Genomic DNA, 20,921 nt, shown 5'->3' with positions numbered 1-20,921 from the left:
GACCGGCAGTGCCATGGGGAGACACAAGCGACAGTTTTGTCATCTCTGAGTGGGGAGTCCACTTGAAAAACTCGAAATCAATCAATCAATCAATCAATCAATCAATCAATCAATCAATCAATCAATCAATCAATCAATCAATCAATCAATCAATCAATCAATCAATCAATCAATCAATCAATCCTCCATTCACAAGCATCTTGGAAAGAAGACAAAGCGTGGAGAGCCAGCTAGTAAGAATTTGCCACTTGAAGACTTTTTCAAGCGAAGCTGTTTTAGCCTCTCCTTTTCATGATTTTTTTTACGTTTTCGGGTGCAGAAAGGAGGTGGAACTGAAGAGAATGAACGCGACACCGCCGTTCCTGTGCCACCTACTCCAACCCGAGAGCAAGAAAACAAAACAAAGAAAAAACTCCAGAAAAGAATGTACGCTTAACAACCGCTCACGTGACGTCTCCGCAAGTCTGTGGGAATTGAACTACACGTGAGTATCTGAAACACGAAATCCCGCTTCTTTCAAATACCTTTGGGTTTTAAGAGGCCGGCTCACCTGCCGAAACTCAATGCCGGCCAGGAGCGGTGAGTCGTGCCGCTCTTCGTCGTCTCATGCTCGGCGGGCATACAGGAATAAATTAGCAAGCCATTAACCCGCCCGGGAACGTCCGTACCACGGTGAAGAAGTTCACCGCAAGGTCATTATCGTCACGGTTCCGACGAACTGAGTCTGCTCTAACGCGCATTTCCTTATGTAGATTAATTTTTATGACACCCAACAGCGTCGACGGCCATGCACTTCCGTAGGACAGGATATTTTCTCAATTACTCTATGATATGTCTTCAAGTGACGTTCAAGCTAGCTCTTCTCAATTTATTATGGAGGCATACAAAAATGAGCAGAAAAAAATTGGCGCTCTTTGCTTTCAGTTGGCCTTGCGCCATTAAAATATACGCATCATCAGCATCATCATCATCATCATCATCATCATCAGAAAAATTACTAACCGTTCACTTTGTTTACCTTCACCACAACACGTCCAAATGGGTCACGTTACTGTACCACAATCTTGAGAAGCTGTTTTTTCGTTTGTCAACCTCTTTATGTGCTCAAAGCCGGACGGTCTATTCGGCGAAATAACCAGCGCTACGAACTACAACGCACATGCCATCGTTATTTTGCTTCATCGTTAACAGCGGGTGCGTATGTGTATTTAATAGCGTTCGCTTCCATTTCATACTAAGCCTTTCAGCTTTAGTGAGGGCTGGCCACAAAGGAGAAAGCGCGAACCATTCCCCTTGCTAATCTAGTATACAGTTAAGCGCTTCAGTGCTTCTTCGCTCCGATAAAAGCCTGTTTCCAACGTTCGAGACCGGTCGAATGGTTGTTATGTCCTCGACTGCAGTGCGAAGGAGTTTTTATCTCTTCTGAAATACGGTCGTAAAGTGCGATCCTGGCCCCCGCTCAGCTAGCCGAGCTAAAGATTTCTTTGCAGGAGTTCAGTATTGGGCGAGGACTTAGCGAATGGCATCAACTTTATACGAGTTCTTTCTTTTGCTGCCGGAAAGTGGTCGGGGACGTTTTATTGGTATCATTTTATTGGAACAGCTTCTGCGAACTCGATACCGTCCGGCAACCTTCTAACGTCAACAAAACGTTTTTGTTGTGTACTTCTTTCACTGTGCCCTTCGGAAGTAAAAACAACCTAGAGGAAAGGGAAAACAGCGGAAGCGGCAATAGGCAGTTAGGGTTATACTGGAAGCGCGCGCCTAAACCCCAAAAATATGTAGAGCCGAAGGCCGTGAAAAAGGAATAACAGAGTTTGTCATAGACTGTTTAAGCTCTGGAATTTTACGCAGAATATGACATTTTGGTAGTCATGACACGAAAAACAAAGAGAGAGAGAGAAATGCTCGGTAAATATATTTTCCCCCAGAAGGCTTATAGCATACATGCGAACACGCGTAGTCTATAACTAACGAGCACCTCCGCGTTTACATGTCACCAGATGCGATGAGCAGTAAACCATCAGGTGATATAACTTATGATTGGAAATCTTTGGACGTTCTTGTACTGCAAAAAACGTTTCACGTAGTTCGCGTCGTGCATCGCGCAAGCAGCACGCTCAAAAGGTTGTTCCTGCTTCTTTCTGTAGGTCAAGGTTCGCCCCCACCGCCACAACACTTTTTTTCCTTAACGCTCCGTTATCACTTGACATGCTGCCACGCGCACAGAAATAATGCTGGCGTGAAGAGAGTGACAGACGGGGATCGGAGCAGTTACTGACAACAGGCGTGGAAACTAAAGACCGTAGCGATCAACACACGGACTCTGAAGCTACTCTTGCTAATTGAAAAGCAACAGGCCTTGTGGGCAGCCGCTAAGCCAGAATACGTAAGATGCTGCTCCATTAATGCATACCTTTGGTGACGGATTCCGCGCCGCCATCCATACGTACACCAACAACTTCTTGCTTTCCGGTCGGCAAAGCAGGCGCTGGGAGTGACGACTTTCGCACAAGAAGCCGTTTCTGCGATAATCTTTCCCCAGCGACTCCTGGCGCCACGTATTCCGTCACACGGAGGCTTTCCCCAGCGCGAAAACAAACGATAGAAAACGTGTCAACGTGAGCTGGAGATCGGTGCCAAGAGGCGACTCTTTAGCGTTGGATGACCGTAATTTTAGCATCACCGGATCATCCGGGAGCCCTGCCACGGCGGCTTCTTGGCTACCCGGTTCTCTACCGGCGTCGGACGCTTCTGGCAACAGCTGCTGCACTGGGGCCAGCGTCTTGTTTACAATCGCGGTAACAATGCATGGAAGCCAGGATGGATTGCCCGAGGGACAGCGACACGGGCGCGAAGCAAAGAGGAATCTGAACAATCCGGGCTTGACCCCACGTTACTATGCTATTGGTTTAACAGTACTTCGAGTTTGTATCTAACCAATCGTGAAACTAGCCCGAGAGCAGACTCGGCAGTAATGAAATTACAATAATTAAATTACAGTAATTAAATTACTTGTTGCTGCAATGAGTAATGTAATGAATTAATTTTGAGCGTTGTTAATTTATTAACGTAATAAATTACTTCAGGCCAGTAATTTCATGGAAATTACTCATTACTTTCCTAGTTTCTTTTGACTACGATACAGCCTGTCCGCTTCTCTCACAGCATAAAAAAGTTTTGAAGGGTACCCGAAAATGAAAAGGTTCTTCATTATGTTCAACACAACCCTGCCCTCATCCGCGCCAGCGGAGCGTCTTTTCTGCATGGCAAAAGACACTTTGTCGTACACCTTTCCGAAGCCTACTTTGCATCGCAGCTCTTTCTGAAATGTAATGTATAGCGCTATAGATAAGTTGGTGTATAAACAAATATTTTTGAGATTGCAGTGTATATGTATATGAGTGTAAATAGAGTGCATATGAGTTGGTAGTGTATGAGTGATCAATTTTTATTACAGCAATGTCACGTAATTTTATTACTTTTGAAAAGTAAATGTAATTACTTCCGGCCACCTGTAATTTCTAATGTAATTTAATTACATTTTGGACAATTCTGGGAAAGTAACGAGTAATGTCATTTAATTACTTTTAGAAGTAATTTTGCCATCTCTGCCCGAGAGGAGCTGTGGAAAAATAGTTTTTTTTATCCCCAATTGTTTGTGTTCTAAATGGAAACAAAAACAACAACAAAAAAGTAGTACAAAGAAACAAAACTGAACCAAGATGGTAAGTTGGGCGAGTTGGTACGGTTTATACTGGATCCCAACTAGTGCAAGAAAGACAAGGACGAGAACGGGTACAAAATCAGCGCTGTGTTTGTACCCTTTCTAATCCTTGTTTTTCGGTGGTTGTTTTTCAGTGTGAAACAAAACTAAAGATGTAACCGTAAACGTTCCTCTATGCGCTTTTCAGGGCTGCTTTTTCTTCTCCCTTTGTGAGTACAGATTAATATCGAGAATGAGACTAAAAACGCCAGCGGAAAATTATGAAACTCAACACGCAGGATGTGAGACATTGGTGTGTGGTTGAAAATAAACGACGTTGTTAAGCAAAATTTAGGAGGTGCACCGATGCCATTAGACAGCGGATGACGAAAGAAGTGCTTAAATTAATGTGTTTGTGTTCCTCACTTCCCCGTTAGTGGTTCATTTCCGGAGTGCGGCACCCATTTTTTAGTCTCCAGATTTTCCTTAAATGATACGCTTACATCTTCAGTAATTTGGTTCAAATCACCTTGTTGTAGTTTTTGACATTTCACCTTACAGCTATGTCAGTATGTGATATCTGTAGCTCATTCCTTTGCGGTGAAGCATGTGCCTTTATTAATTTTATGCCTACAGGCATATACAGTACATGGAGTTTTAACGTCACAGGAACGCGGGTTTCCATGTGAGCGCTGCTAAAAGGGTATAGACATCACCGCGTATGCTTTGCTTTCCTCTGGTAGCCACATAGAAAGTCCTGCCCGATTATTAACACTTATGAAGTTATTATTCATCTTCAGAATGAGGACGCCTGTCAAACAACCGAAGCTTAATCTTTCAGAGCCCCTTGGGGTTTCAATAAACCACAGGCATTCATTTGCTTGAAGCATGATCAAATAAAGTTTCTTTATGGTTATACTGAAGCGAAAAAGGAGAAAAAAATAGGGTATATGCAAGTAAGAACTGGTAAACGCGCATATATGTGTGCCCCGCATCTGTTCACGCTTCACGCAAGCTGGGGTGCATACGAGCCTGGTTATTCAAGCTTACCCACGCTAATGGACCCACGATTACCCACGCTAACAACATCGTGCGCTAACTTCCTGCTCGGCAAGGTGACGCGGTAATGTTGCGACTGAGTCCGCTTGTTTTCATTCCATGGTTGCAGACCCCAGGCGACGATGGAGATAAGCCTCCACTCACGGATACGGCCCAACTAAAGCTCCGAGCGACTAAAAACGGAAAGAAGTGGGGAATCCGCCTAACGAGCAGCTGCCACGTTCACTGCTTATGGCGCCCTCCTCGACGGTGCCACGTGCATGCGACTAATAGCCTCAGCGCGGCTAAGCCAAGCCAATCCAAGACTGGCCCACTTTCGCTCTGATGCGACAGCAGCTTCACTACGCCAGTAGGGCTTCGCCCCGTCGGACGATTACTTCTAAGAACCCAAACAAAGCTCCACGCTAACCGGAAGACGTGTTCGGGTCATCGTCTTTAGAGGTGGGATGAATGGAAGCAAACTTTCGCATGCGCCCGCCTGTACAAAAGACCTCCTCAGCCCAGGTGGGTGAGAGCTTATAGCTTAACGTAGAAGGAAAAAGGAGAGGGGAGACTCACGGGGGTCGCGGGCGTGGGTGTTTGCCCAGACAGAAAACCACCTGTGCCAGCTCGCTCGGGCGGAAGCGCTGAAGGAACATAAACCACCAGGAAGGGACCGTAAACGCATCCGCCAGCGGTAAAGATGCATTATTGCTAGCGGGGAAACACTGAAACTTTTTATTGCTTTTTTTTGGTACTGACATGCTTTGTTTTTCCGGAAGTGAAACCGAGGGGGCTAGGCGAATGACACGACAAACGTTAGCGCGTCGGAAATGTTTGCAGAGTGCAAGCGTGTTTACGCACGGACACCCGCTCCTCTAATTTTCTGAGCGATTTTTTTGAATAGCTAATAAGGCCCGCATGCAAAAATCTGTGTAATGGTGACTTATCTCGAGCATTAAACACCTAAACATTTCTAATTACACGGCAGCAACACTAAGATGAAGACGAGGCGACAACTTCAGCCCTCTCTTGCAACATAATCCTTATTGAAGAAAGCGACACACATATATACAGGAATTGAAAGTAACATAACATAGGGAATAATCATCATGTTGGCAAATGAAACATAATAAAAAATTCCGTTGATACATTATATGCACTTCTTAAGAATTGTGAGCTCTACAGCTTTATAATGTCCAATTGAACGCCGCTGAGTGCTCCTCCGAGTTTTTTGCGCTGCGGGTACTGCTCGAGTATTGCTGCGAGGCATTATGCTGGCGTGGACGGCCTAGTTTCGCCACTGCCCAGGTTGCGACCGCAGAGAGAGAGAGAGAGAGAGAGAGAGAGAGAGAGAGAGAGAGAGAGAGCTTGACTGACGTAGAAAAGTCATTGTAGCAGCGAGTTTGGCTGCCACTCCGTGTGGGAGTGATGCAGGGGGAAAATGAGTGAAGACCCGTAGTCACACAAGCACGCGCACAAACACTAACAGCCGCAGGAACGCACGCATAACACATTCACGGGAGTATGCTCGAGTATAACGGTCACAGAATTCTGTCCAAGCCGCAGCCGCGAAGAAAGGGGGCCAAGGCCCGTGTAGCCGATGTAGATACCTCAGACTACATTGCTATAAGGTACGTACTTTCGTGCACATCGGCCTGCGCAGAGCGCGTTATGGAACATGTCGTAGCCGGCGGGAGCTTTAAAAGGCGTTTTGCTGTTACAGGCGGCGGACGCTAAACGTTAGTCGCCGACTTTTCCGCTCGATGGGCAATTTTAAGTTCTCGCGCGGGCATTAAAAGTTTATAAACACATCTGCAGCATTCATTGTGCTGATTGCAATAGAAAATGCATTTCATTCAGGGTCAATGGGATAGAATAAGCGATCCCATCCGTAGCAACCATTCTATTAATCCGGAATGTTGAGATTATTCCATTATTCTCCTCGCAGTTTAGACAGCGCTCCTACACATCATCTCGCCCTTTACAAGCTGACGCTCGCACTTTCATTGCTGTCGTTGTCACTAAAAGAAAGCGTTTGTGGCGCAACCAGTGGCCAACGGGGTAAATATAATGCATCTCTAAATTTCAGTTTATACCCTACTTTTTTGCTCGCTATTACGCCGTCTTTGTGTGTATGTGTTTGTCACTTTATGTAGTCAAGGGTAAAGTTGGAAAGAAGATGGTGGTTATGTTTGTTTCCCACCTTATCTCCGTCTTTGTCTTTTCAGTCAGGCCAAAGTTTAATTCTAGCATGTTTTAGCATTGTGTTGAACATTGCAGCCTAATTATCCCTAATGTAGGCCGTCGGGAGGTGGATTAAAGGCGCAGAACTTCCGGAGTAACGCCAAGCGGTACTCGTTACCGGAATTGAGGTTGTTCAGGTTGATGTCTTTAAGCCGAAAAGCCTGCATACAGATCTAGAGGGAAAATAGTGTGTAATGAAGGTCGGTAAGACGACCGGAATGCGTAATATTGTCACTAAGCCAAGGATGACGCAGTTGGCTTATTGGAGTGTACTTGTGCTCCCTTAACAACTCAAAGAATACAGAGGCGGCGAAGCAGCAGTCTACAAAGTGACGTGCGCAGGCGAGTGTCGGCCAGTAGAACACCGCGGCGTGTGCTCTGCGGGTATTTATCTTTCGGTGTGGGTGTTTCCCGAACCGTTGAATCACATCCAGAACACTGTAGATCAAATAAGATTATTCTATGCTGGTGACGTTAGTTCGAGACACTCTCCATACCAAAAGAGATAACAAGTGCGGCATAGAAAATAATCAATGCAACGCGCGCTTCCCTTGGCACATAGATAACACAGCCTCGGCGCCACCGGGCTATAAAAGCAAGAACATAAATAAACGATTGCAATGCATGGTTCGCGGCAATGTTGGCCGGAGTGGCGTTACCATTTAGTCTGCATGGAGCTCAAAGGTTCAGCGGAGGCCATTTTCAGCTTAACATACAGTCTAATTATGTAGATAGTCTGGTATATATCGAGCAACGCAATGATGAAAGTGTTGCCGACTAGAGCAAATTTGGATAACGCGGCGAATGCAGCAAATGCAGCCTGAATGAAGTGAGAAAGCACAACGGGAGAAAATACGTACGCGTTCTCCAACGACCGTAATCCCATAAAGCTTGTGAACGCAGAAACCACACTGGGCGGCGAACATAAGTGCAGTGCAATCGCCATATGCGCCAATATCCGGCATACAACGGCAAATAGCAAACATGTTTATCCAATGATGGGGGAGGAAATACCCATGGCTTCCCGTGAACCCGATTATGGTAAAAAGCTTGTGTATATGCATGTAGGCACATTGCTAGCCCGGGGGGCCTTGGTACGCTACGTTGCTCAATACCACGACAGCTATAACGTCCGCAGTAGCGTTAGTCGGTGTACGCGCTGGATGGTGCCGTTTGCACTGTGTACACAATCCTGTAAGTGGTTTGTCCATTGGCACTGCGGCGAGCAAGAACGCTTTTCTGAAGCTGGCATCACCCCAAATAAGAAAACAAAAACGCTTATCTCATTCGGTTTCGGCCTTGCGCGCTTACAATAATTCGAAGACCTCATATCCATCTGGTACTTTCGCGCGCATCGAGTTAGCCGATATTCGTGAGGGCATTGGCTCGCACTGGAGTCAGCTAACTGGCACTTATGGGGGGAAACGCCTGGCGTATGCAATTTTCTGCAGTGTGCCTACTTAGGAGCTTACCGAAACGTTGTTCGTAAGGAGAATCAAATTGTTTCTAGGTCCATTCCAGAGGTAGAGATCAAGTCTGCATGCAGACATGATACACACGGCCCTCTAAGGAGAACAGAAACGCAGAAAGTACCTTGTGATCACATTAGCCGAATTCCCCACATCAATAAATGGCTCTGTAAATTATATCTTGGGCAAATGTTACAGAGGCGCCTACTCTAGGTGTTGCAAGCGTCGCGTGCTGTTTTTAAACTTTCACACCATCCCCACCTCTATAGAAGGGGGTGTTTACTTCGATTGATTATTGCATGCTGTCTAACAACGCGAAAATGTAACTCTGCCGGGACAAATAACGTCGATAATTATATTGCGTCCGCACCCACAAACAAAGCGTATGGGGGCTCAATGTAAAATAAAATTTAGAGATGATATCTTGCATAAGTGCGTTTAGTAAGATCCACCTTCTTTCGTCAAGGAGTTCAAACTATACTCTCTTTCTAGCGGTAGAAATAATCGGCTAAAAAGAACCAAGTAACAACATTTCAAGGGCGTTTATACTTAAACCTGAACTCACAAAACGACCGAAATAAATCAGCAAAAGTTTACAACAGCGTATAAATACACAGGGATGGGTTGTTCCTGGAGTGGATTGCGTGAAAACAAATTTTGGGTTCACGTCCCCATCGGTCGAGGAGCAGCTTCTTCACATAGCGATTGTAACCGCCGGCAACTACGGCCCACGGACGTTGTTGTCCAGTGATTGGGAAATTCGAAGGGGCGAGGAAAGTTCGAAAGGGTTCTGGACCGACGGTGTCCTGTGGGTGAGACAGAGTCGTATTTGCATCCACCCAGGGGCGTTGTGTAGAAGCAGCGGTTGCAGTTGCGGGTGATTCTGAGAGCACGCCATTAATTCCTTCGCGGTCTCATCGGGCACGGAAGTGTCAGGCTGTCGTGAGCACGAGCCGTGTATTTACGAGTGGAGAGCTTCTGCGAATCCTTTGACCAGAATTGTTGTCGGCGTAAACTGCCTACGTATACACGCCGTCATTGAATGCGAATTTATAGGCGAACAAAGCGCGTAGGTAGAATGAAGGAAGGCATGAATGCATATGCATCTGAAGTTCACTCTCGTGCTGCCCTTTCCGGGCGGTGTTTTGATTTTCGTTAGAACGCGTAATCGCACAGTTACATGTGTGCCTGAGAAACATGGCAAACTTGACGGAGGTATAGCGAGTGTGCTCTTGTTAATGAACGGTACCCAAAGAGCGCTCTAAGGCGTAGGTGAGGAGTTACGGACACCTATGCTTCATTCCTAACCACAACTGCACCACGCCGTGTCCCCTCTGCTGAATGGTAATTCCAATCGCAAAGGAGCGTCGGTTAGTAAAAAAAAAAAAACATTGATGGCGCTTGAAGGGCCAAGGCATGGATGTTTAAGCAGCGCCTTTCACATCGCAGCGAAGACTACTGTATGAGTAATCTTCTGGAAGCTGTCTCTTTGACGTGGGTGGTGGAGTGAACAAGAAAGTAGAACAGAGGAGAAAAATGTCATAGTGCTGAGGCTGAAGCATGGTTTATTTATCTAAAAGCTTGGCTGTGATGATACTTTTAGTTCAAAACATGAGGTCTTCTTATCGAGGTGGAGTTGGTTAAGGTATCCCGTAAAAATGTAGCGGCATACATTCGGCTGACTTTACTTGTTTAAAGGCTTGCGTAATACGAAAAATCGTAGGCGCTCCTACGTGTCTCGAACCGCCCTGTCAATGTGAGAGGCTATTCCAGCGCGTACAATAGCAAGCGGTAAGAAGGCGAAGAAATCTGCTTAGCTATAATGAAGTCAGGCATATCGGTGCTGACACATTTGAAACTGAAACTGGCAGCTCAACCTTATAATACACAAAACTCCTCCGGCGAAGTGCGATAGGAATTAAAAAAAGAAAGATACTTTTTTCCCTAAGAGCCTTTCCAAGAAAATCAATTCTCTGCAGTCGCACCTCCCGATCGCAGTTATTTCTGTAGCAACATTTCAGGGCTCCCAGGTGTTGTTGCTGGAGTAAGGCCTTGTGGAAGTTATCAGTAGTGGGGGTTTTACTTCTTACGCGCATGCTTCAGACACCGATGTTACCATGGTCTTATTCAGGGGCTTTCTTTTTTGTTATAAACTAGCTGTAGTTTCTTTCACTTGCGAAGAAGAAAAATATGGCTGGAAAATCTGCTTGACGTAATTTTTATCAGGACGACGTCGGAAAGAACAGGGGCGTAAGGAAATCCAGAGTGTGCGGCGAACTTGGAAAGGCGGTGGTTTAAGGATTGCCTATAATACGCAAAGCAGATAAAGGTGTTAACCAATACTTGTGAAGTACACAGGAATAGCTGGAGTGGATATTGCGTTCATAATATTGTATGGCTGTTTATATAGCGTAGATATCTATGCCTCTCATAAATTTGTGTAGTCGTCACTGTACGAAGCCAATCAGCAGGCACGAATCAACGTGTCACCCTTGCGCAGAAACTCTCTTTCGTATACTCTATGCGTACCACAGACAGGTTCATCTCCTGGGGCGTATCTGTAGGAAAAGAGAATCCCCTACCCACTGCCCGTGACAAAAGAAGTAGGGTTTCGATGGCCACCTTTCGCAGGAAGTAGCGAAGAATAGTAAACAAGGCAAGTTTTTATTCGGATTGGCAACTAGAAACGCACTGTCAAATGATAACCCAGGAAGAACGCAAAGCAATAACGATGTACTCGCTGACTACGTTGCAAGAATTCAACGAACTAGAAGGAAATTTAAATTAAGACTCTACTATCCCCACTACAACCAACAATAGACCCCAACTCTGCACATGCACACGGTAACAACATTAAACAGGACACAGGAACGTTCGCAAAAAAAATTAGAGCTAGGTTGCAAACGTCCGCGAAAGTTAGGGCGACGGGCACCTTTCTTCCTAATGTAATTCGATTCAATTCTTTATTTTTCCAGTGGTTCTTGAGAACGACCCCCCTGACCGGTGACTCAAGCGTCTGCGATCTTTCAAGATCAACATGCTGGCGGGAAACACTCTTACGCTACCTGTGGCACCAATACGTCTTGAACAGACGTCGGTACTTACCTTTATCTAATAATAGGCAATGAAGTTATCGCTGAGTGTACACAGAAAGGAAAACCAGCAGGGAGGAACACCTACAGGGCATAGTTGGCATTGGAAGGTGGTTTGCTCTCTCTCTCCCTCTAACCCTCTAATAAATAATTAATAATAACAACAAATAATTATTAAAGAATAATAATTGCTCTTTTTTGCTGCGTTCATCCATTGTCATAAGGTTTGTCCAACTTTTAACGCATCCAGATGTGTCGTCAAGGGGCGAATGCAGTGACCGCCGTTGTTCCTGCACATATATATATATATTGTAACGGTCAACCAATTCTACAACATTGGCTTGGCCAAGTAGATTGGATTAACTGAAGAGGAGAAAGAGGATGCGGGAGCTGGGCTCTCTGGGCTAGAGGAAGAAGAAGCTGGACCGCTGCTCGCGTCGTGCTCAACGGTGCTCGACTTTTCCTGCCTTCGGAGCCTGCGCTCTTGCCTTAATAAATCCCTCCCGGACGTAACAGTTTGGTGGACGGTGCGGGGTACGTAGCGACGACGGAACTCCCAGACTTGCGCCGAAGCCGACGCGTTGCGGGCCTACCACCAGCGCCAGATACCATGCCACCGGCTGCGGACAGCCGTCTTCCCAACTCTCCGCCAATGGCCAGCTGGTATCCGCCACGAGAACCACGAAAATTCTGTGGGTACGCTGAGGAACACGTTGAGGAATGGCTCACCCATTACAGGCGGGTGAGCCGATACAATCGCTGGGATACACCTGCTCAGCTCGCTAACGTCGTGTTTTCCCTGGATGAAACAGCGCTCACTTGGTTCGAGAACAACGAAAGCAAGTTCACAACTTGGGACCGCTTCGTCGAAGAAATCACCGGACGCTTCGGCGACCCCGCCGCAAAAAAGAAAAGGGCCGAACAGACGCTGCTTCAGCGGGCACAAATTCCTGGAGAGACGTGTACCACCTACATCGAGGAAATATTGAAGCTCTGCCGAGTTGTCAACCCGCAAATGTCGGAGGAAGACAAGGCAGGCCACCTCTTGAAAGGAATCGCAGAAGACGTCTATCATTTTCTGATCGGAAGAGAGAAACTGGAGTCAGCAGCGGACGTCATTCAGCAATGCCGCACATTCGAGGCATTGAAGCTGCGTCGCATTACGCCAAAATTTGGTCGCTTAGCTAACGTGACTACCGTCGCCAGTGTTGACGACTGCCCGCCGTCTGACTTGGCCGACACCATTCGCCACATCGTGCGCGAAGAACTGTTGCGACATCAAGAATATCGGGAAAGTTTCGACCGCGGCCGTAAGCGCGAAGACTCGTTGACAGAACAGGTGCAAACGAACGCTCTTCAGCCCTACAGCGCTGTTCTCAACGACCAAAACTTTGCCTCCCGGATTGATAGTCCTAGGCGGGGTGGTAGCCGCGAGTCCGCGGGATATAGTCCTCCGGAGAACTTCCTTCGCCGTTCCCAACGCCACCATTATGCCCCACGTTTCTGCGGCACAAATGATGAATACCTCACTGACCGCATCCGCGAGGGCCCCGTTTGCTACTTCTGTGGCATTACCGGCCACATCTCCCGCTACTGCCGCCGCCGACGCCAGGCGACAAGGTACGAACCACCACGCACGTTCTACCGCTCGGAGGCTGACGATTCACACTACAATGGTCACTGACCGAGAGGCTCTATTCCTAGAGGACAGCCGCCCGCACGTCATCATTCGCCCGCTTCGGACCGGAGTCTTACACCTCCCACATTCCGCCAGCGACGTTCGCCTTCGCCTCGGCGCAGGTCACCGCCGCCGGAAAACTAGATGGCGCGACCAATGGAGGTGAGGTCGCTAAGGAAACTGCGTCTAACATTCCTCTCACCGGACTGCCTTCAACGGATTTACCTTCGCCTGTCCTCATGCTAAAAAACAAAGTTGAAATTGTGGTTGATAATGTTCGAAGGGAAGTGTAACGGTCAACCAATTCTACAACATTGGCTTGGCCAAGTAGATTGGATTAGCTGAAGAGGAGAAAGAGGATGCGGGAGCTGGGCTCTCTGGGCTAGAGGAAGAAGAAGCTGGACCGCTGCTCGCGTCGTGCTCAACGGTGCTCGACTTTACCTGCCTTCGGAGCCTGCGCTCTTGCCTTAATAAATCCCTCCCGGACGTAACAATATATATATATATATATATATATATATATATATATATATATATATATATATATATATATATATATATATATATATATATATATATATATATATATATATATACACAGTCAAACCCGTTTATAGCGAACTGCAATATGCAATATGCACCGCGATTTGTTCGATATATCCAATAGTTCGATAGTTCGATATAGCCGAACCCGCCTATAACGAGCCTATTGTTACGAGTTCGCATTGCGCGGTAGCCCCCCCCCCCTCTCCTCAACTCAACCTTCCCCGCATGCAGAAACGAATACAGTAAAGTAACCATTAACCATGCCCAAAATAATCCATTTATTGCAATTAATAAAGCTTCTTTCCGCCTTAACTGCCTACTAGTTAGCAAAAAAAGCGGTGATTTTTGTTTTAACTTTCGTTTTGGCAGCTATAACTAGCATAGCATTCTCTACACGAAACATTGTTTGCAGCAGTACAAGTCTGCGTTCTCTAAAGTCGAAGAAGCATTGGCGGAGCACATCGACTGCCGAAAGTTCTCCACTATAAGCATCGGACGGCTTTCACTCGCGACATCATCGGCAACGTTGGCCAGCTCTTCCCACAGTTCACCGATGCTGCTGTCTTTGTCCGGACTCGCTGACTGGGCGGGTTCCGTCCCCCGCGTCGGATATAGTTACGGAAAGTGTCGGCCGTCACGTCGCTCCGTGCAAGGCGCTATGTCCCAGTCGCGGCTCTTGCTCCGTGGTCGCGGCCAATCCACATCTCAATCGCCGCTCCGAGACCATGCATTTCGGCGGCCATTCTAGGCGCGCGGAGTTCGATATATCGGATGTGAACTTCGTTATAAGGAATATGTTTCCCATGCATTTCCGTAACTGGATTTTTGTTGTTCGATATATAGCATAATTCGCTCTATCCGGGTTCGTTATAGCCGGGTTTGACTGTATATATATATATATATATATATATATATATATATATATATATATATATATATACATACATACAGACAGACAGGCAGAGACAGACACACCCCTGTGTGCATGCGGTAAAAGGGAGGGGGAGGAGCAGATAATTTCATTCCCAGTGCACACACTGGTCAAGTTGAGCAAACATGCGGGGCCGATCTGGCCATGCCCCCCCGTCTGCTTCGACTCTGCGGCTCCTGCAGCGGCAGCATGCGTTTGTTTACACGCGCAGGGCGCGGTGCACATGCGTCGTACAGTGCCCGTGTGAAGGGGGCGCCCGGATGGCATGCTACCCATGCATGCGAGCCGTCGGCGGTGAAAGCGAAGGTTTGTTTGTGCATGCGAGGATACCCGGGCTGAGGGAATGTGTGTGTACACAAGCGGTGTGATGATGCCGCTACAAAGCACTGCGAGACTGGACGGCAGCCCGCTGGGAGTGAGGCGCTATATTTGAGCCATCTTTTATTTCTATCTCGGTGCTATTTCTCCCTCTCTCTCTCTCTTTCTCGTATTTTTTTAGAATGCCTTAGTTTACGGAAATTTTTATCGTCGAGGTCAGTGCTTGATGGAAGCAAAACAATGGCGGGGTCACGTTTGCCGCCTGTATTGTCTTAAGCCTCCGTTTCGCGCCAACACCAACATTGCGTTCGGAGCTGGAACCAGCGCACAGGCTAATGCTACGCAGCTGCGTATTTTGGACTCGAAAGTTTTATGGCAGCCTTTTGTTGCGTGTTACCTGATTGCGAGTGAAATATTTGGGGCCTGCGTTGGCGTGTGCGCCTCCGTTTTGTGGGTCACCTAAGAAAAGCGCGGTCATAATAACGTTTCATATGGCGCTCAGGCGTCACAAAGAGCAGGTTCACTAACGCAAGCGGTGGTAGCTTCCAGCTTCTTACAGCACTCGCCGCGTAAGTGAAGCGCGAGATGAAACCCCATTGTCCATCACGACGAAGCATGTCGGTCCGTCTTTACTGAAAGAACATGCATTCCTCCTGGCATAGTGCAACTTTAGTGCTTGGAAGGCTGCGGAGCCCCTCAATATTTGGACAGTGAAGCAGTGTTGCGCTAGGTTCTCTATCATTACGCCGAGCTTTATTTAGTTGTCGTGATTTGTTAGTTCAGAGTGAAGTCGCAAACGTTACCGATTAGTTGAGAGTGAAGTCGTAAACGTTACCGATTTACCATCTGTTGTGAATACATGGATGTCTAGGAAACGGCTGTAACTATTGTTTTATGGAGACTATCTCGAAACAAAGTATATGACAATTAATTTAGAATTATTTCTGTGGGAGAAGCAGCATGTAGGAAACACACTGGAAAACAAACTTGTAAAACATAATAGTGTCAAGTACGGTGGATCGGATTGAGTTAGCAGGACTGTCTAAATTGATTAACAGAAGTAAAACAAACTATATCCTTGCATATAATGGGCCACTGAAATGCTGAAAATCGGAAGAAGCTTGAAAGTAAGAGGACGCTAGCCATCGGAAAAAGTAGAATGTACGCGCTCAGTGACGAGCAAGGTAACGTTACGCACAACTTGGACGAGATAATAAAGGTAGCAGAACGATTCTACACAAAAATATGCCAGCTACGTCAGATCGGGGGAAACTACTAAGAGTACAAGCTTAACTTGATATGTCCCGCTAGTAACTAAAGAGGAAGTTGGAAAGCCTCTGAAAGTCATGAAAATAGGAAAAGCTACAGTTGGCGATGGCATAACCGTGGATTTTTTGAAAAAAGGAGGAAATATTGTACTGTAAAAGCTTACTGTACTGTTTTAGCAACGCTTGAAGACTCAAAAAGTGCCCATAGACTGGAAAAACGCCAACATTATTCTGATTCAGAAAAAGGGAGATACCAGGGACCTTAAGAATTACCGACCCAGTAGCCTACTCTCAGTTTATAGGCTGTTTAGCAAAGTTATAGTTAGCCGCATAGGGGACAGCCTGTATTCCCAACAACCCAGAGAGCAGGCTGGCTTTAGGAAAGGGTACTCAACCATGGATCCCATCCATGTTGTCAATAAAGTGATAGAAAATTCCGCAGAATACACTAATCCCTCTTACGTGGTATTTATAGCCTATGAGAAAGCGTTCGACTCGGTAAAAACCGCAGCCGTGCTAAAAGCATTAAATGACCAGGGAATACAAGAGACCTGAACAGGACTCCTAGACGACACATATAAGGGATGTACGGGCAGGATAACCCTTCACAAGCAAAGGGATAAATTCGCGTTTCGAAAGAGAGTAAAACGGGGAGATACCATTTCGCCAAAACTGTTCTTGGCATGACTGGAGGGGGTATTCAGAAAGCTTGATTGGGAAAACACAGGGTTAAGGATAAACGGAGAATACGTACTTGAGCCATGTGAAGCTTTCAGACGACATAGTCTTGCTACGTGAGATTGCAGAACACCTGCAAAAAATGCTTGAAGAACTACAATCAGTAAGCACGGCCGTGGGGCTAAAAATAAATATGAATGAATCTAAAGTAATGAGTAATAAGCTTGCCGAAAGAGCCCTCTTCAGCTTAGAAAACGAAACGCTAGAAGTAAAAGAATAAAAGTACCTCGGACAGATAGACGATGCTGACTCCAACCACGAGACAGTAATCCGGCGCCGATAAGGTATGGGCTGGGGAGTACTCGCCACGGACTCCCAAATATTCAATAGTGAGCTACCTCTGTCACTCAAAATAAAAATACCCAAATAGTGAACACTGCCGGTGATGACACACGGAGCTGAAACTTGCCGCATTACTAACGAAATGGAAAGCAAACCTAAACCGGCTCAACGGGCCATGAAACAAATAATGTTAGGAGTAAAGCTCAGGGACAGGAAACGATCTTCCTGGATCAGGGAACCAACTCGAGTAGATGATATCATAGTTCAAGTAAAGGAAAAGAAATGGACTTGGGCTGGCCATGTAGGGAGACGGACCGACGACCGGTGGACCATTAGGGTAACAGAGGGAATCCCAAGTGCTGACTCTAGAAGAAGGGGAAGGTCTATAACACGATGGAGGGGTGAAATCTGAAAATTCGGCGGCCAACAGTGGACTCGAGCGGCGCAGGACAGGAGCTGTTCGAAGAAAATGGGAGAGGTCTTCTCCTTGCAGTGGGCCTGAGTAGGCTGCTGCTGATAATGATTTGAGGAAGTTATACGTTTGTGTCTTTATTCGATCAATATAGTAGTCACCATACCGAGCTCCATATAATTATTCACCAATACAGCTTCGCTGGAACTTCATCTTCGCAGTAGCAGAAAGGCCTCTAATTTTTTTATAAGCGTTATCTGCATTAATATCTTACTCTCTTGTATTTACGAAGGCTGCCTCACCAAGGAAAACCCTTCACCCGTGCTGTTCATGATTCCATTGATGAAACTATTTATCACTGACGGACATGTTGAAGTCCTACATTCTCAAAAGAACTAAAGCTTTTTTTTTTCATCAACACTGTTTACCGCCCCACATTCTGTACCCATAGGAAAGCTGGGCCGCTCCTCCACCGGATCTTCGGCCGACCACTGGCATCTCCTCGCCCGGAACATCGCCCGTTCAGGGCCCTGACGCCTGAGGAATAACCGTATAAGCGCATTCCCGGGCCAGCAGAACCCCACTTTCGGCAGCCAGGACATGGGACGCTTCAAATAAAGTTTGAGCTTTCTTTTTTAGGGGAGGGGCGAAGCACCTTACGGCCGAGGCTAGTCCGGTGTCCGTGCTCACGGCACAGCACCGTGTAAATCGAAACATCTGAGAACAAAAGGTTCACAAAAGGTTATTAACAAGAACACAATAAAAGGTTCACAATAGGTTAGAGAAGAGAGAGAGAGAGAGAGAGAGAGAGAGAGAGAGAGAGAGAGAGAGAGAGAGAGAGAGAGAGAGAGAGAGAGAGAGAGAGAGAGAGAGAGAGAGCCGTGCTGCGCATGCGCGAAGAGCATTGGATTAAATTGGGTTGGATTTGAATTTGGATTGGAATGAAATGGATTGGATTGGATTGGATTGGATTGGAAACCGTTTTAGCAGCAGTAAGCACTATCACGGGTGATTAACGGCAAGGACAATCCCCAGTGCTTAGCCTCGTCATGATTCACTTCGTGGAGATGCGTGAATTTTTTTTCCGATGTGCAACCGCTCGGCGGAGTCACACACAACAAACGCATCGTCAAAGAAGCGTGGTCGGAGGGAGATTTACTGGCATGTGTTGCCTTACTCATTGCCAGCTTCGTCATTGTCTCTGTAACGCTTTCGCCATCCCAAGCGTGAGTATTTTTCCGAAAAAAGACCCTCTTGCCGCTTTTCTTTCTCTCCCCCCTCAAGAAAAACACGGCGCGTGTGCCAGCGGCAAATGCTTTGCAATACGTCCTTGCCATGGCGACGTACCCAGCGTTTTCACACAGAAGTCGATTGGACAAACACAGCGGTGAGCTGTCATTTCAGGTATGTAAGTCTCCCGCCCCATTTTCGCTTCTAAACGTGCTTTGTTTGCACAGATGACGTAAAAGCAAGCCAAGCGAGGTGTGTTGCTGCAACAGGTGACGAAAAACTGGAAGGTTCTGGTATGCCCCTGTACCGGTTGCCAAACGCACCGTTCCCTTTGTTGCTGCCTCATCTACTAGCATTGCTTTTTGGGTTAAAGGAACCCTGGAACCTTTTTTTCAACTTTTTTTGAAATCCTAAATGCTTGCAGAATGTAGTCACCCAACACACCCAGTACTTAAATTAGGGGGTCTCAACGTACCTCAGCCAAAACTTACTGCTCTATACCGATCAGATAACTTTTAAACTCGCTCTAAAGATGTTCCTCTCTTTCCCGGTCTTTTGCGTTCTTTGACGGCCCGAATTACGTCACTGAGGCCATGTAGCGGCTGTTGGCCGGTTTTCCTTCAGTCGCAGCAATGAACGCTTTTCCATAGCAACTTCAAAAATAGAGCCACAAAAACAAAGCAGAAACGGAAGGCGTATCTGGTACGACGAGCAAATTACACGGTGCCGCTCTGTGCTGGCGATAACTGTATGCCGTTCGTAGTGCTTCGAGACGCGAGTGAAAGAGTGAAAGCGTTTATCGAAAGTGTTTCGGGTCCCTTTAATTTTCATGACTCGATTGACGTCATGATTAGTCTGTATCCAACTAGCTCCTACCGCTCACTCCGGTGCTCAGTTGCTTTGTGAAAAGAAGCGATAGGATGCTTTGTTCATTGGTTGGGCTGGCAATGGCTGCTCTGCGAAACATTACACTGACCCTCGTTTTGCGACCAGGAATCTGCCAGTGGGTCAGTCTTGGAGGATAGCTATCTGGGCAAGATTTATGACGTGCTTTTTTATTTTATTAGGCATGAGTGAAAGATCTACAAAGAGGAGAACAGCGCAAAGGGAACGAATCCCTAGACGAAGAAAAAAGGGCAACCACAAGCGCTGACTTACAACTGAAATATGATTTTTCGGCATGTCACATATATACGCTGACAGTCAAAAATAAAAGAAAAGAAGGACTAACATGAATGATGGAGATAAACCAAGCGGTCGTCACACTTCAGCAACGCCATGTGCCACAAACACCTGCTGAGCGATCTGTGGGACAGAAAATTAACCTCTTTTTGGGAGAGGGACAACGAGGGTGCGCTTGCACATTTTTTTTTTTTTTGGCGGCGATGTATTTCTGCGGCCGCAGTAATTTCTCTAGTTATTTTATCTTTGTGTTTTGCAATAACCTGTGCTTTGTGAAAGATTGGGGCGCAGCCGTGGCAATCCAGACAGTGGACACCTAAGTGGCCACTAATTGCATTATATACATTACAATTACGTTTTTTAACATCTTTCATTACGGCATCTTCCCGTTTGGACAACATAAGTTTTCCTACAGGGCAACGGGAGTGAATATACGACGCCTTTAACGCATTCTACAAACCGGTTTTCGTGTTTAACAGAGCAAGACTGCATTGCTCTTTTGCTTTGGTTAACTCTCAATCACATGGCGGAAAAATTTCTGGACGCAGAAAATACAACCGTTACACTACCTCGTTTTCCTACCTTTTGTAAATTGTGGGCTATCCGGCGCATGTAAGGAAGCACTGTTAATTTTGCAACATTTTTTGCGTTCAACGCCTGCTTGTTTGTCCTAGCTGTTCCCTTATTTTTAATCTCTTTAGTATCGATTCTGCATCGGATGTTAACAGCTGCTTGGGGTACCCCGCTATCAGAAGCCGGTCAACCTGTTTACGAAAGCTATCTT

At 46.4% G+C, this 20,921-nt stretch overlaps 1 protein-coding gene across 2 annotated transcripts in view; it reads right to left on the bottom strand.

Moving 5' to 3' along the window:
* LOC144144483 (calcium/calmodulin-dependent protein kinase kinase 1) overlaps positions 1-20,921 on the bottom strand; it is a 275,111-nt gene that overhangs the window by 173,514 nt on the left and 80,676 nt on the right. Inside the window, exon 1 of one of the 2 annotated variants that reach the window (XM_077675942.1) lies at positions 2,417-2,744. The exons of the other annotated variant lie outside the window; for it this stretch is intronic. Within the exon in view, the coding sequence (XP_077532068.1) occupies positions 2,417-2,447 (31 nt within the window). The 5' untranslated portion in view covers positions 2,448-2,744. Of the gene's footprint in view, positions 1-2,416; positions 2,745-20,921 lie in introns of those variants that run through there. 2 annotated transcript variants of the gene reach the window in all.

Source organism: Haemaphysalis longicornis, unplaced genomic scaffold (genome assembly GCF_048455015.1).
Source record: "Haemaphysalis longicornis isolate Haplotype H1 unplaced genomic scaffold, Haemaphysalis longicornis Haplotype H1 scaffold_7, whole genome shotgun sequence".
NCBI lineage: Eukaryota > Metazoa > Arthropoda > Arachnida > Ixodida > Ixodidae > Haemaphysalis > Haemaphysalis longicornis.
The sequence above is the reverse complement of the archived record's forward strand: the minus strand, read 5'-3'. Positions and strand labels throughout refer to the sequence as shown.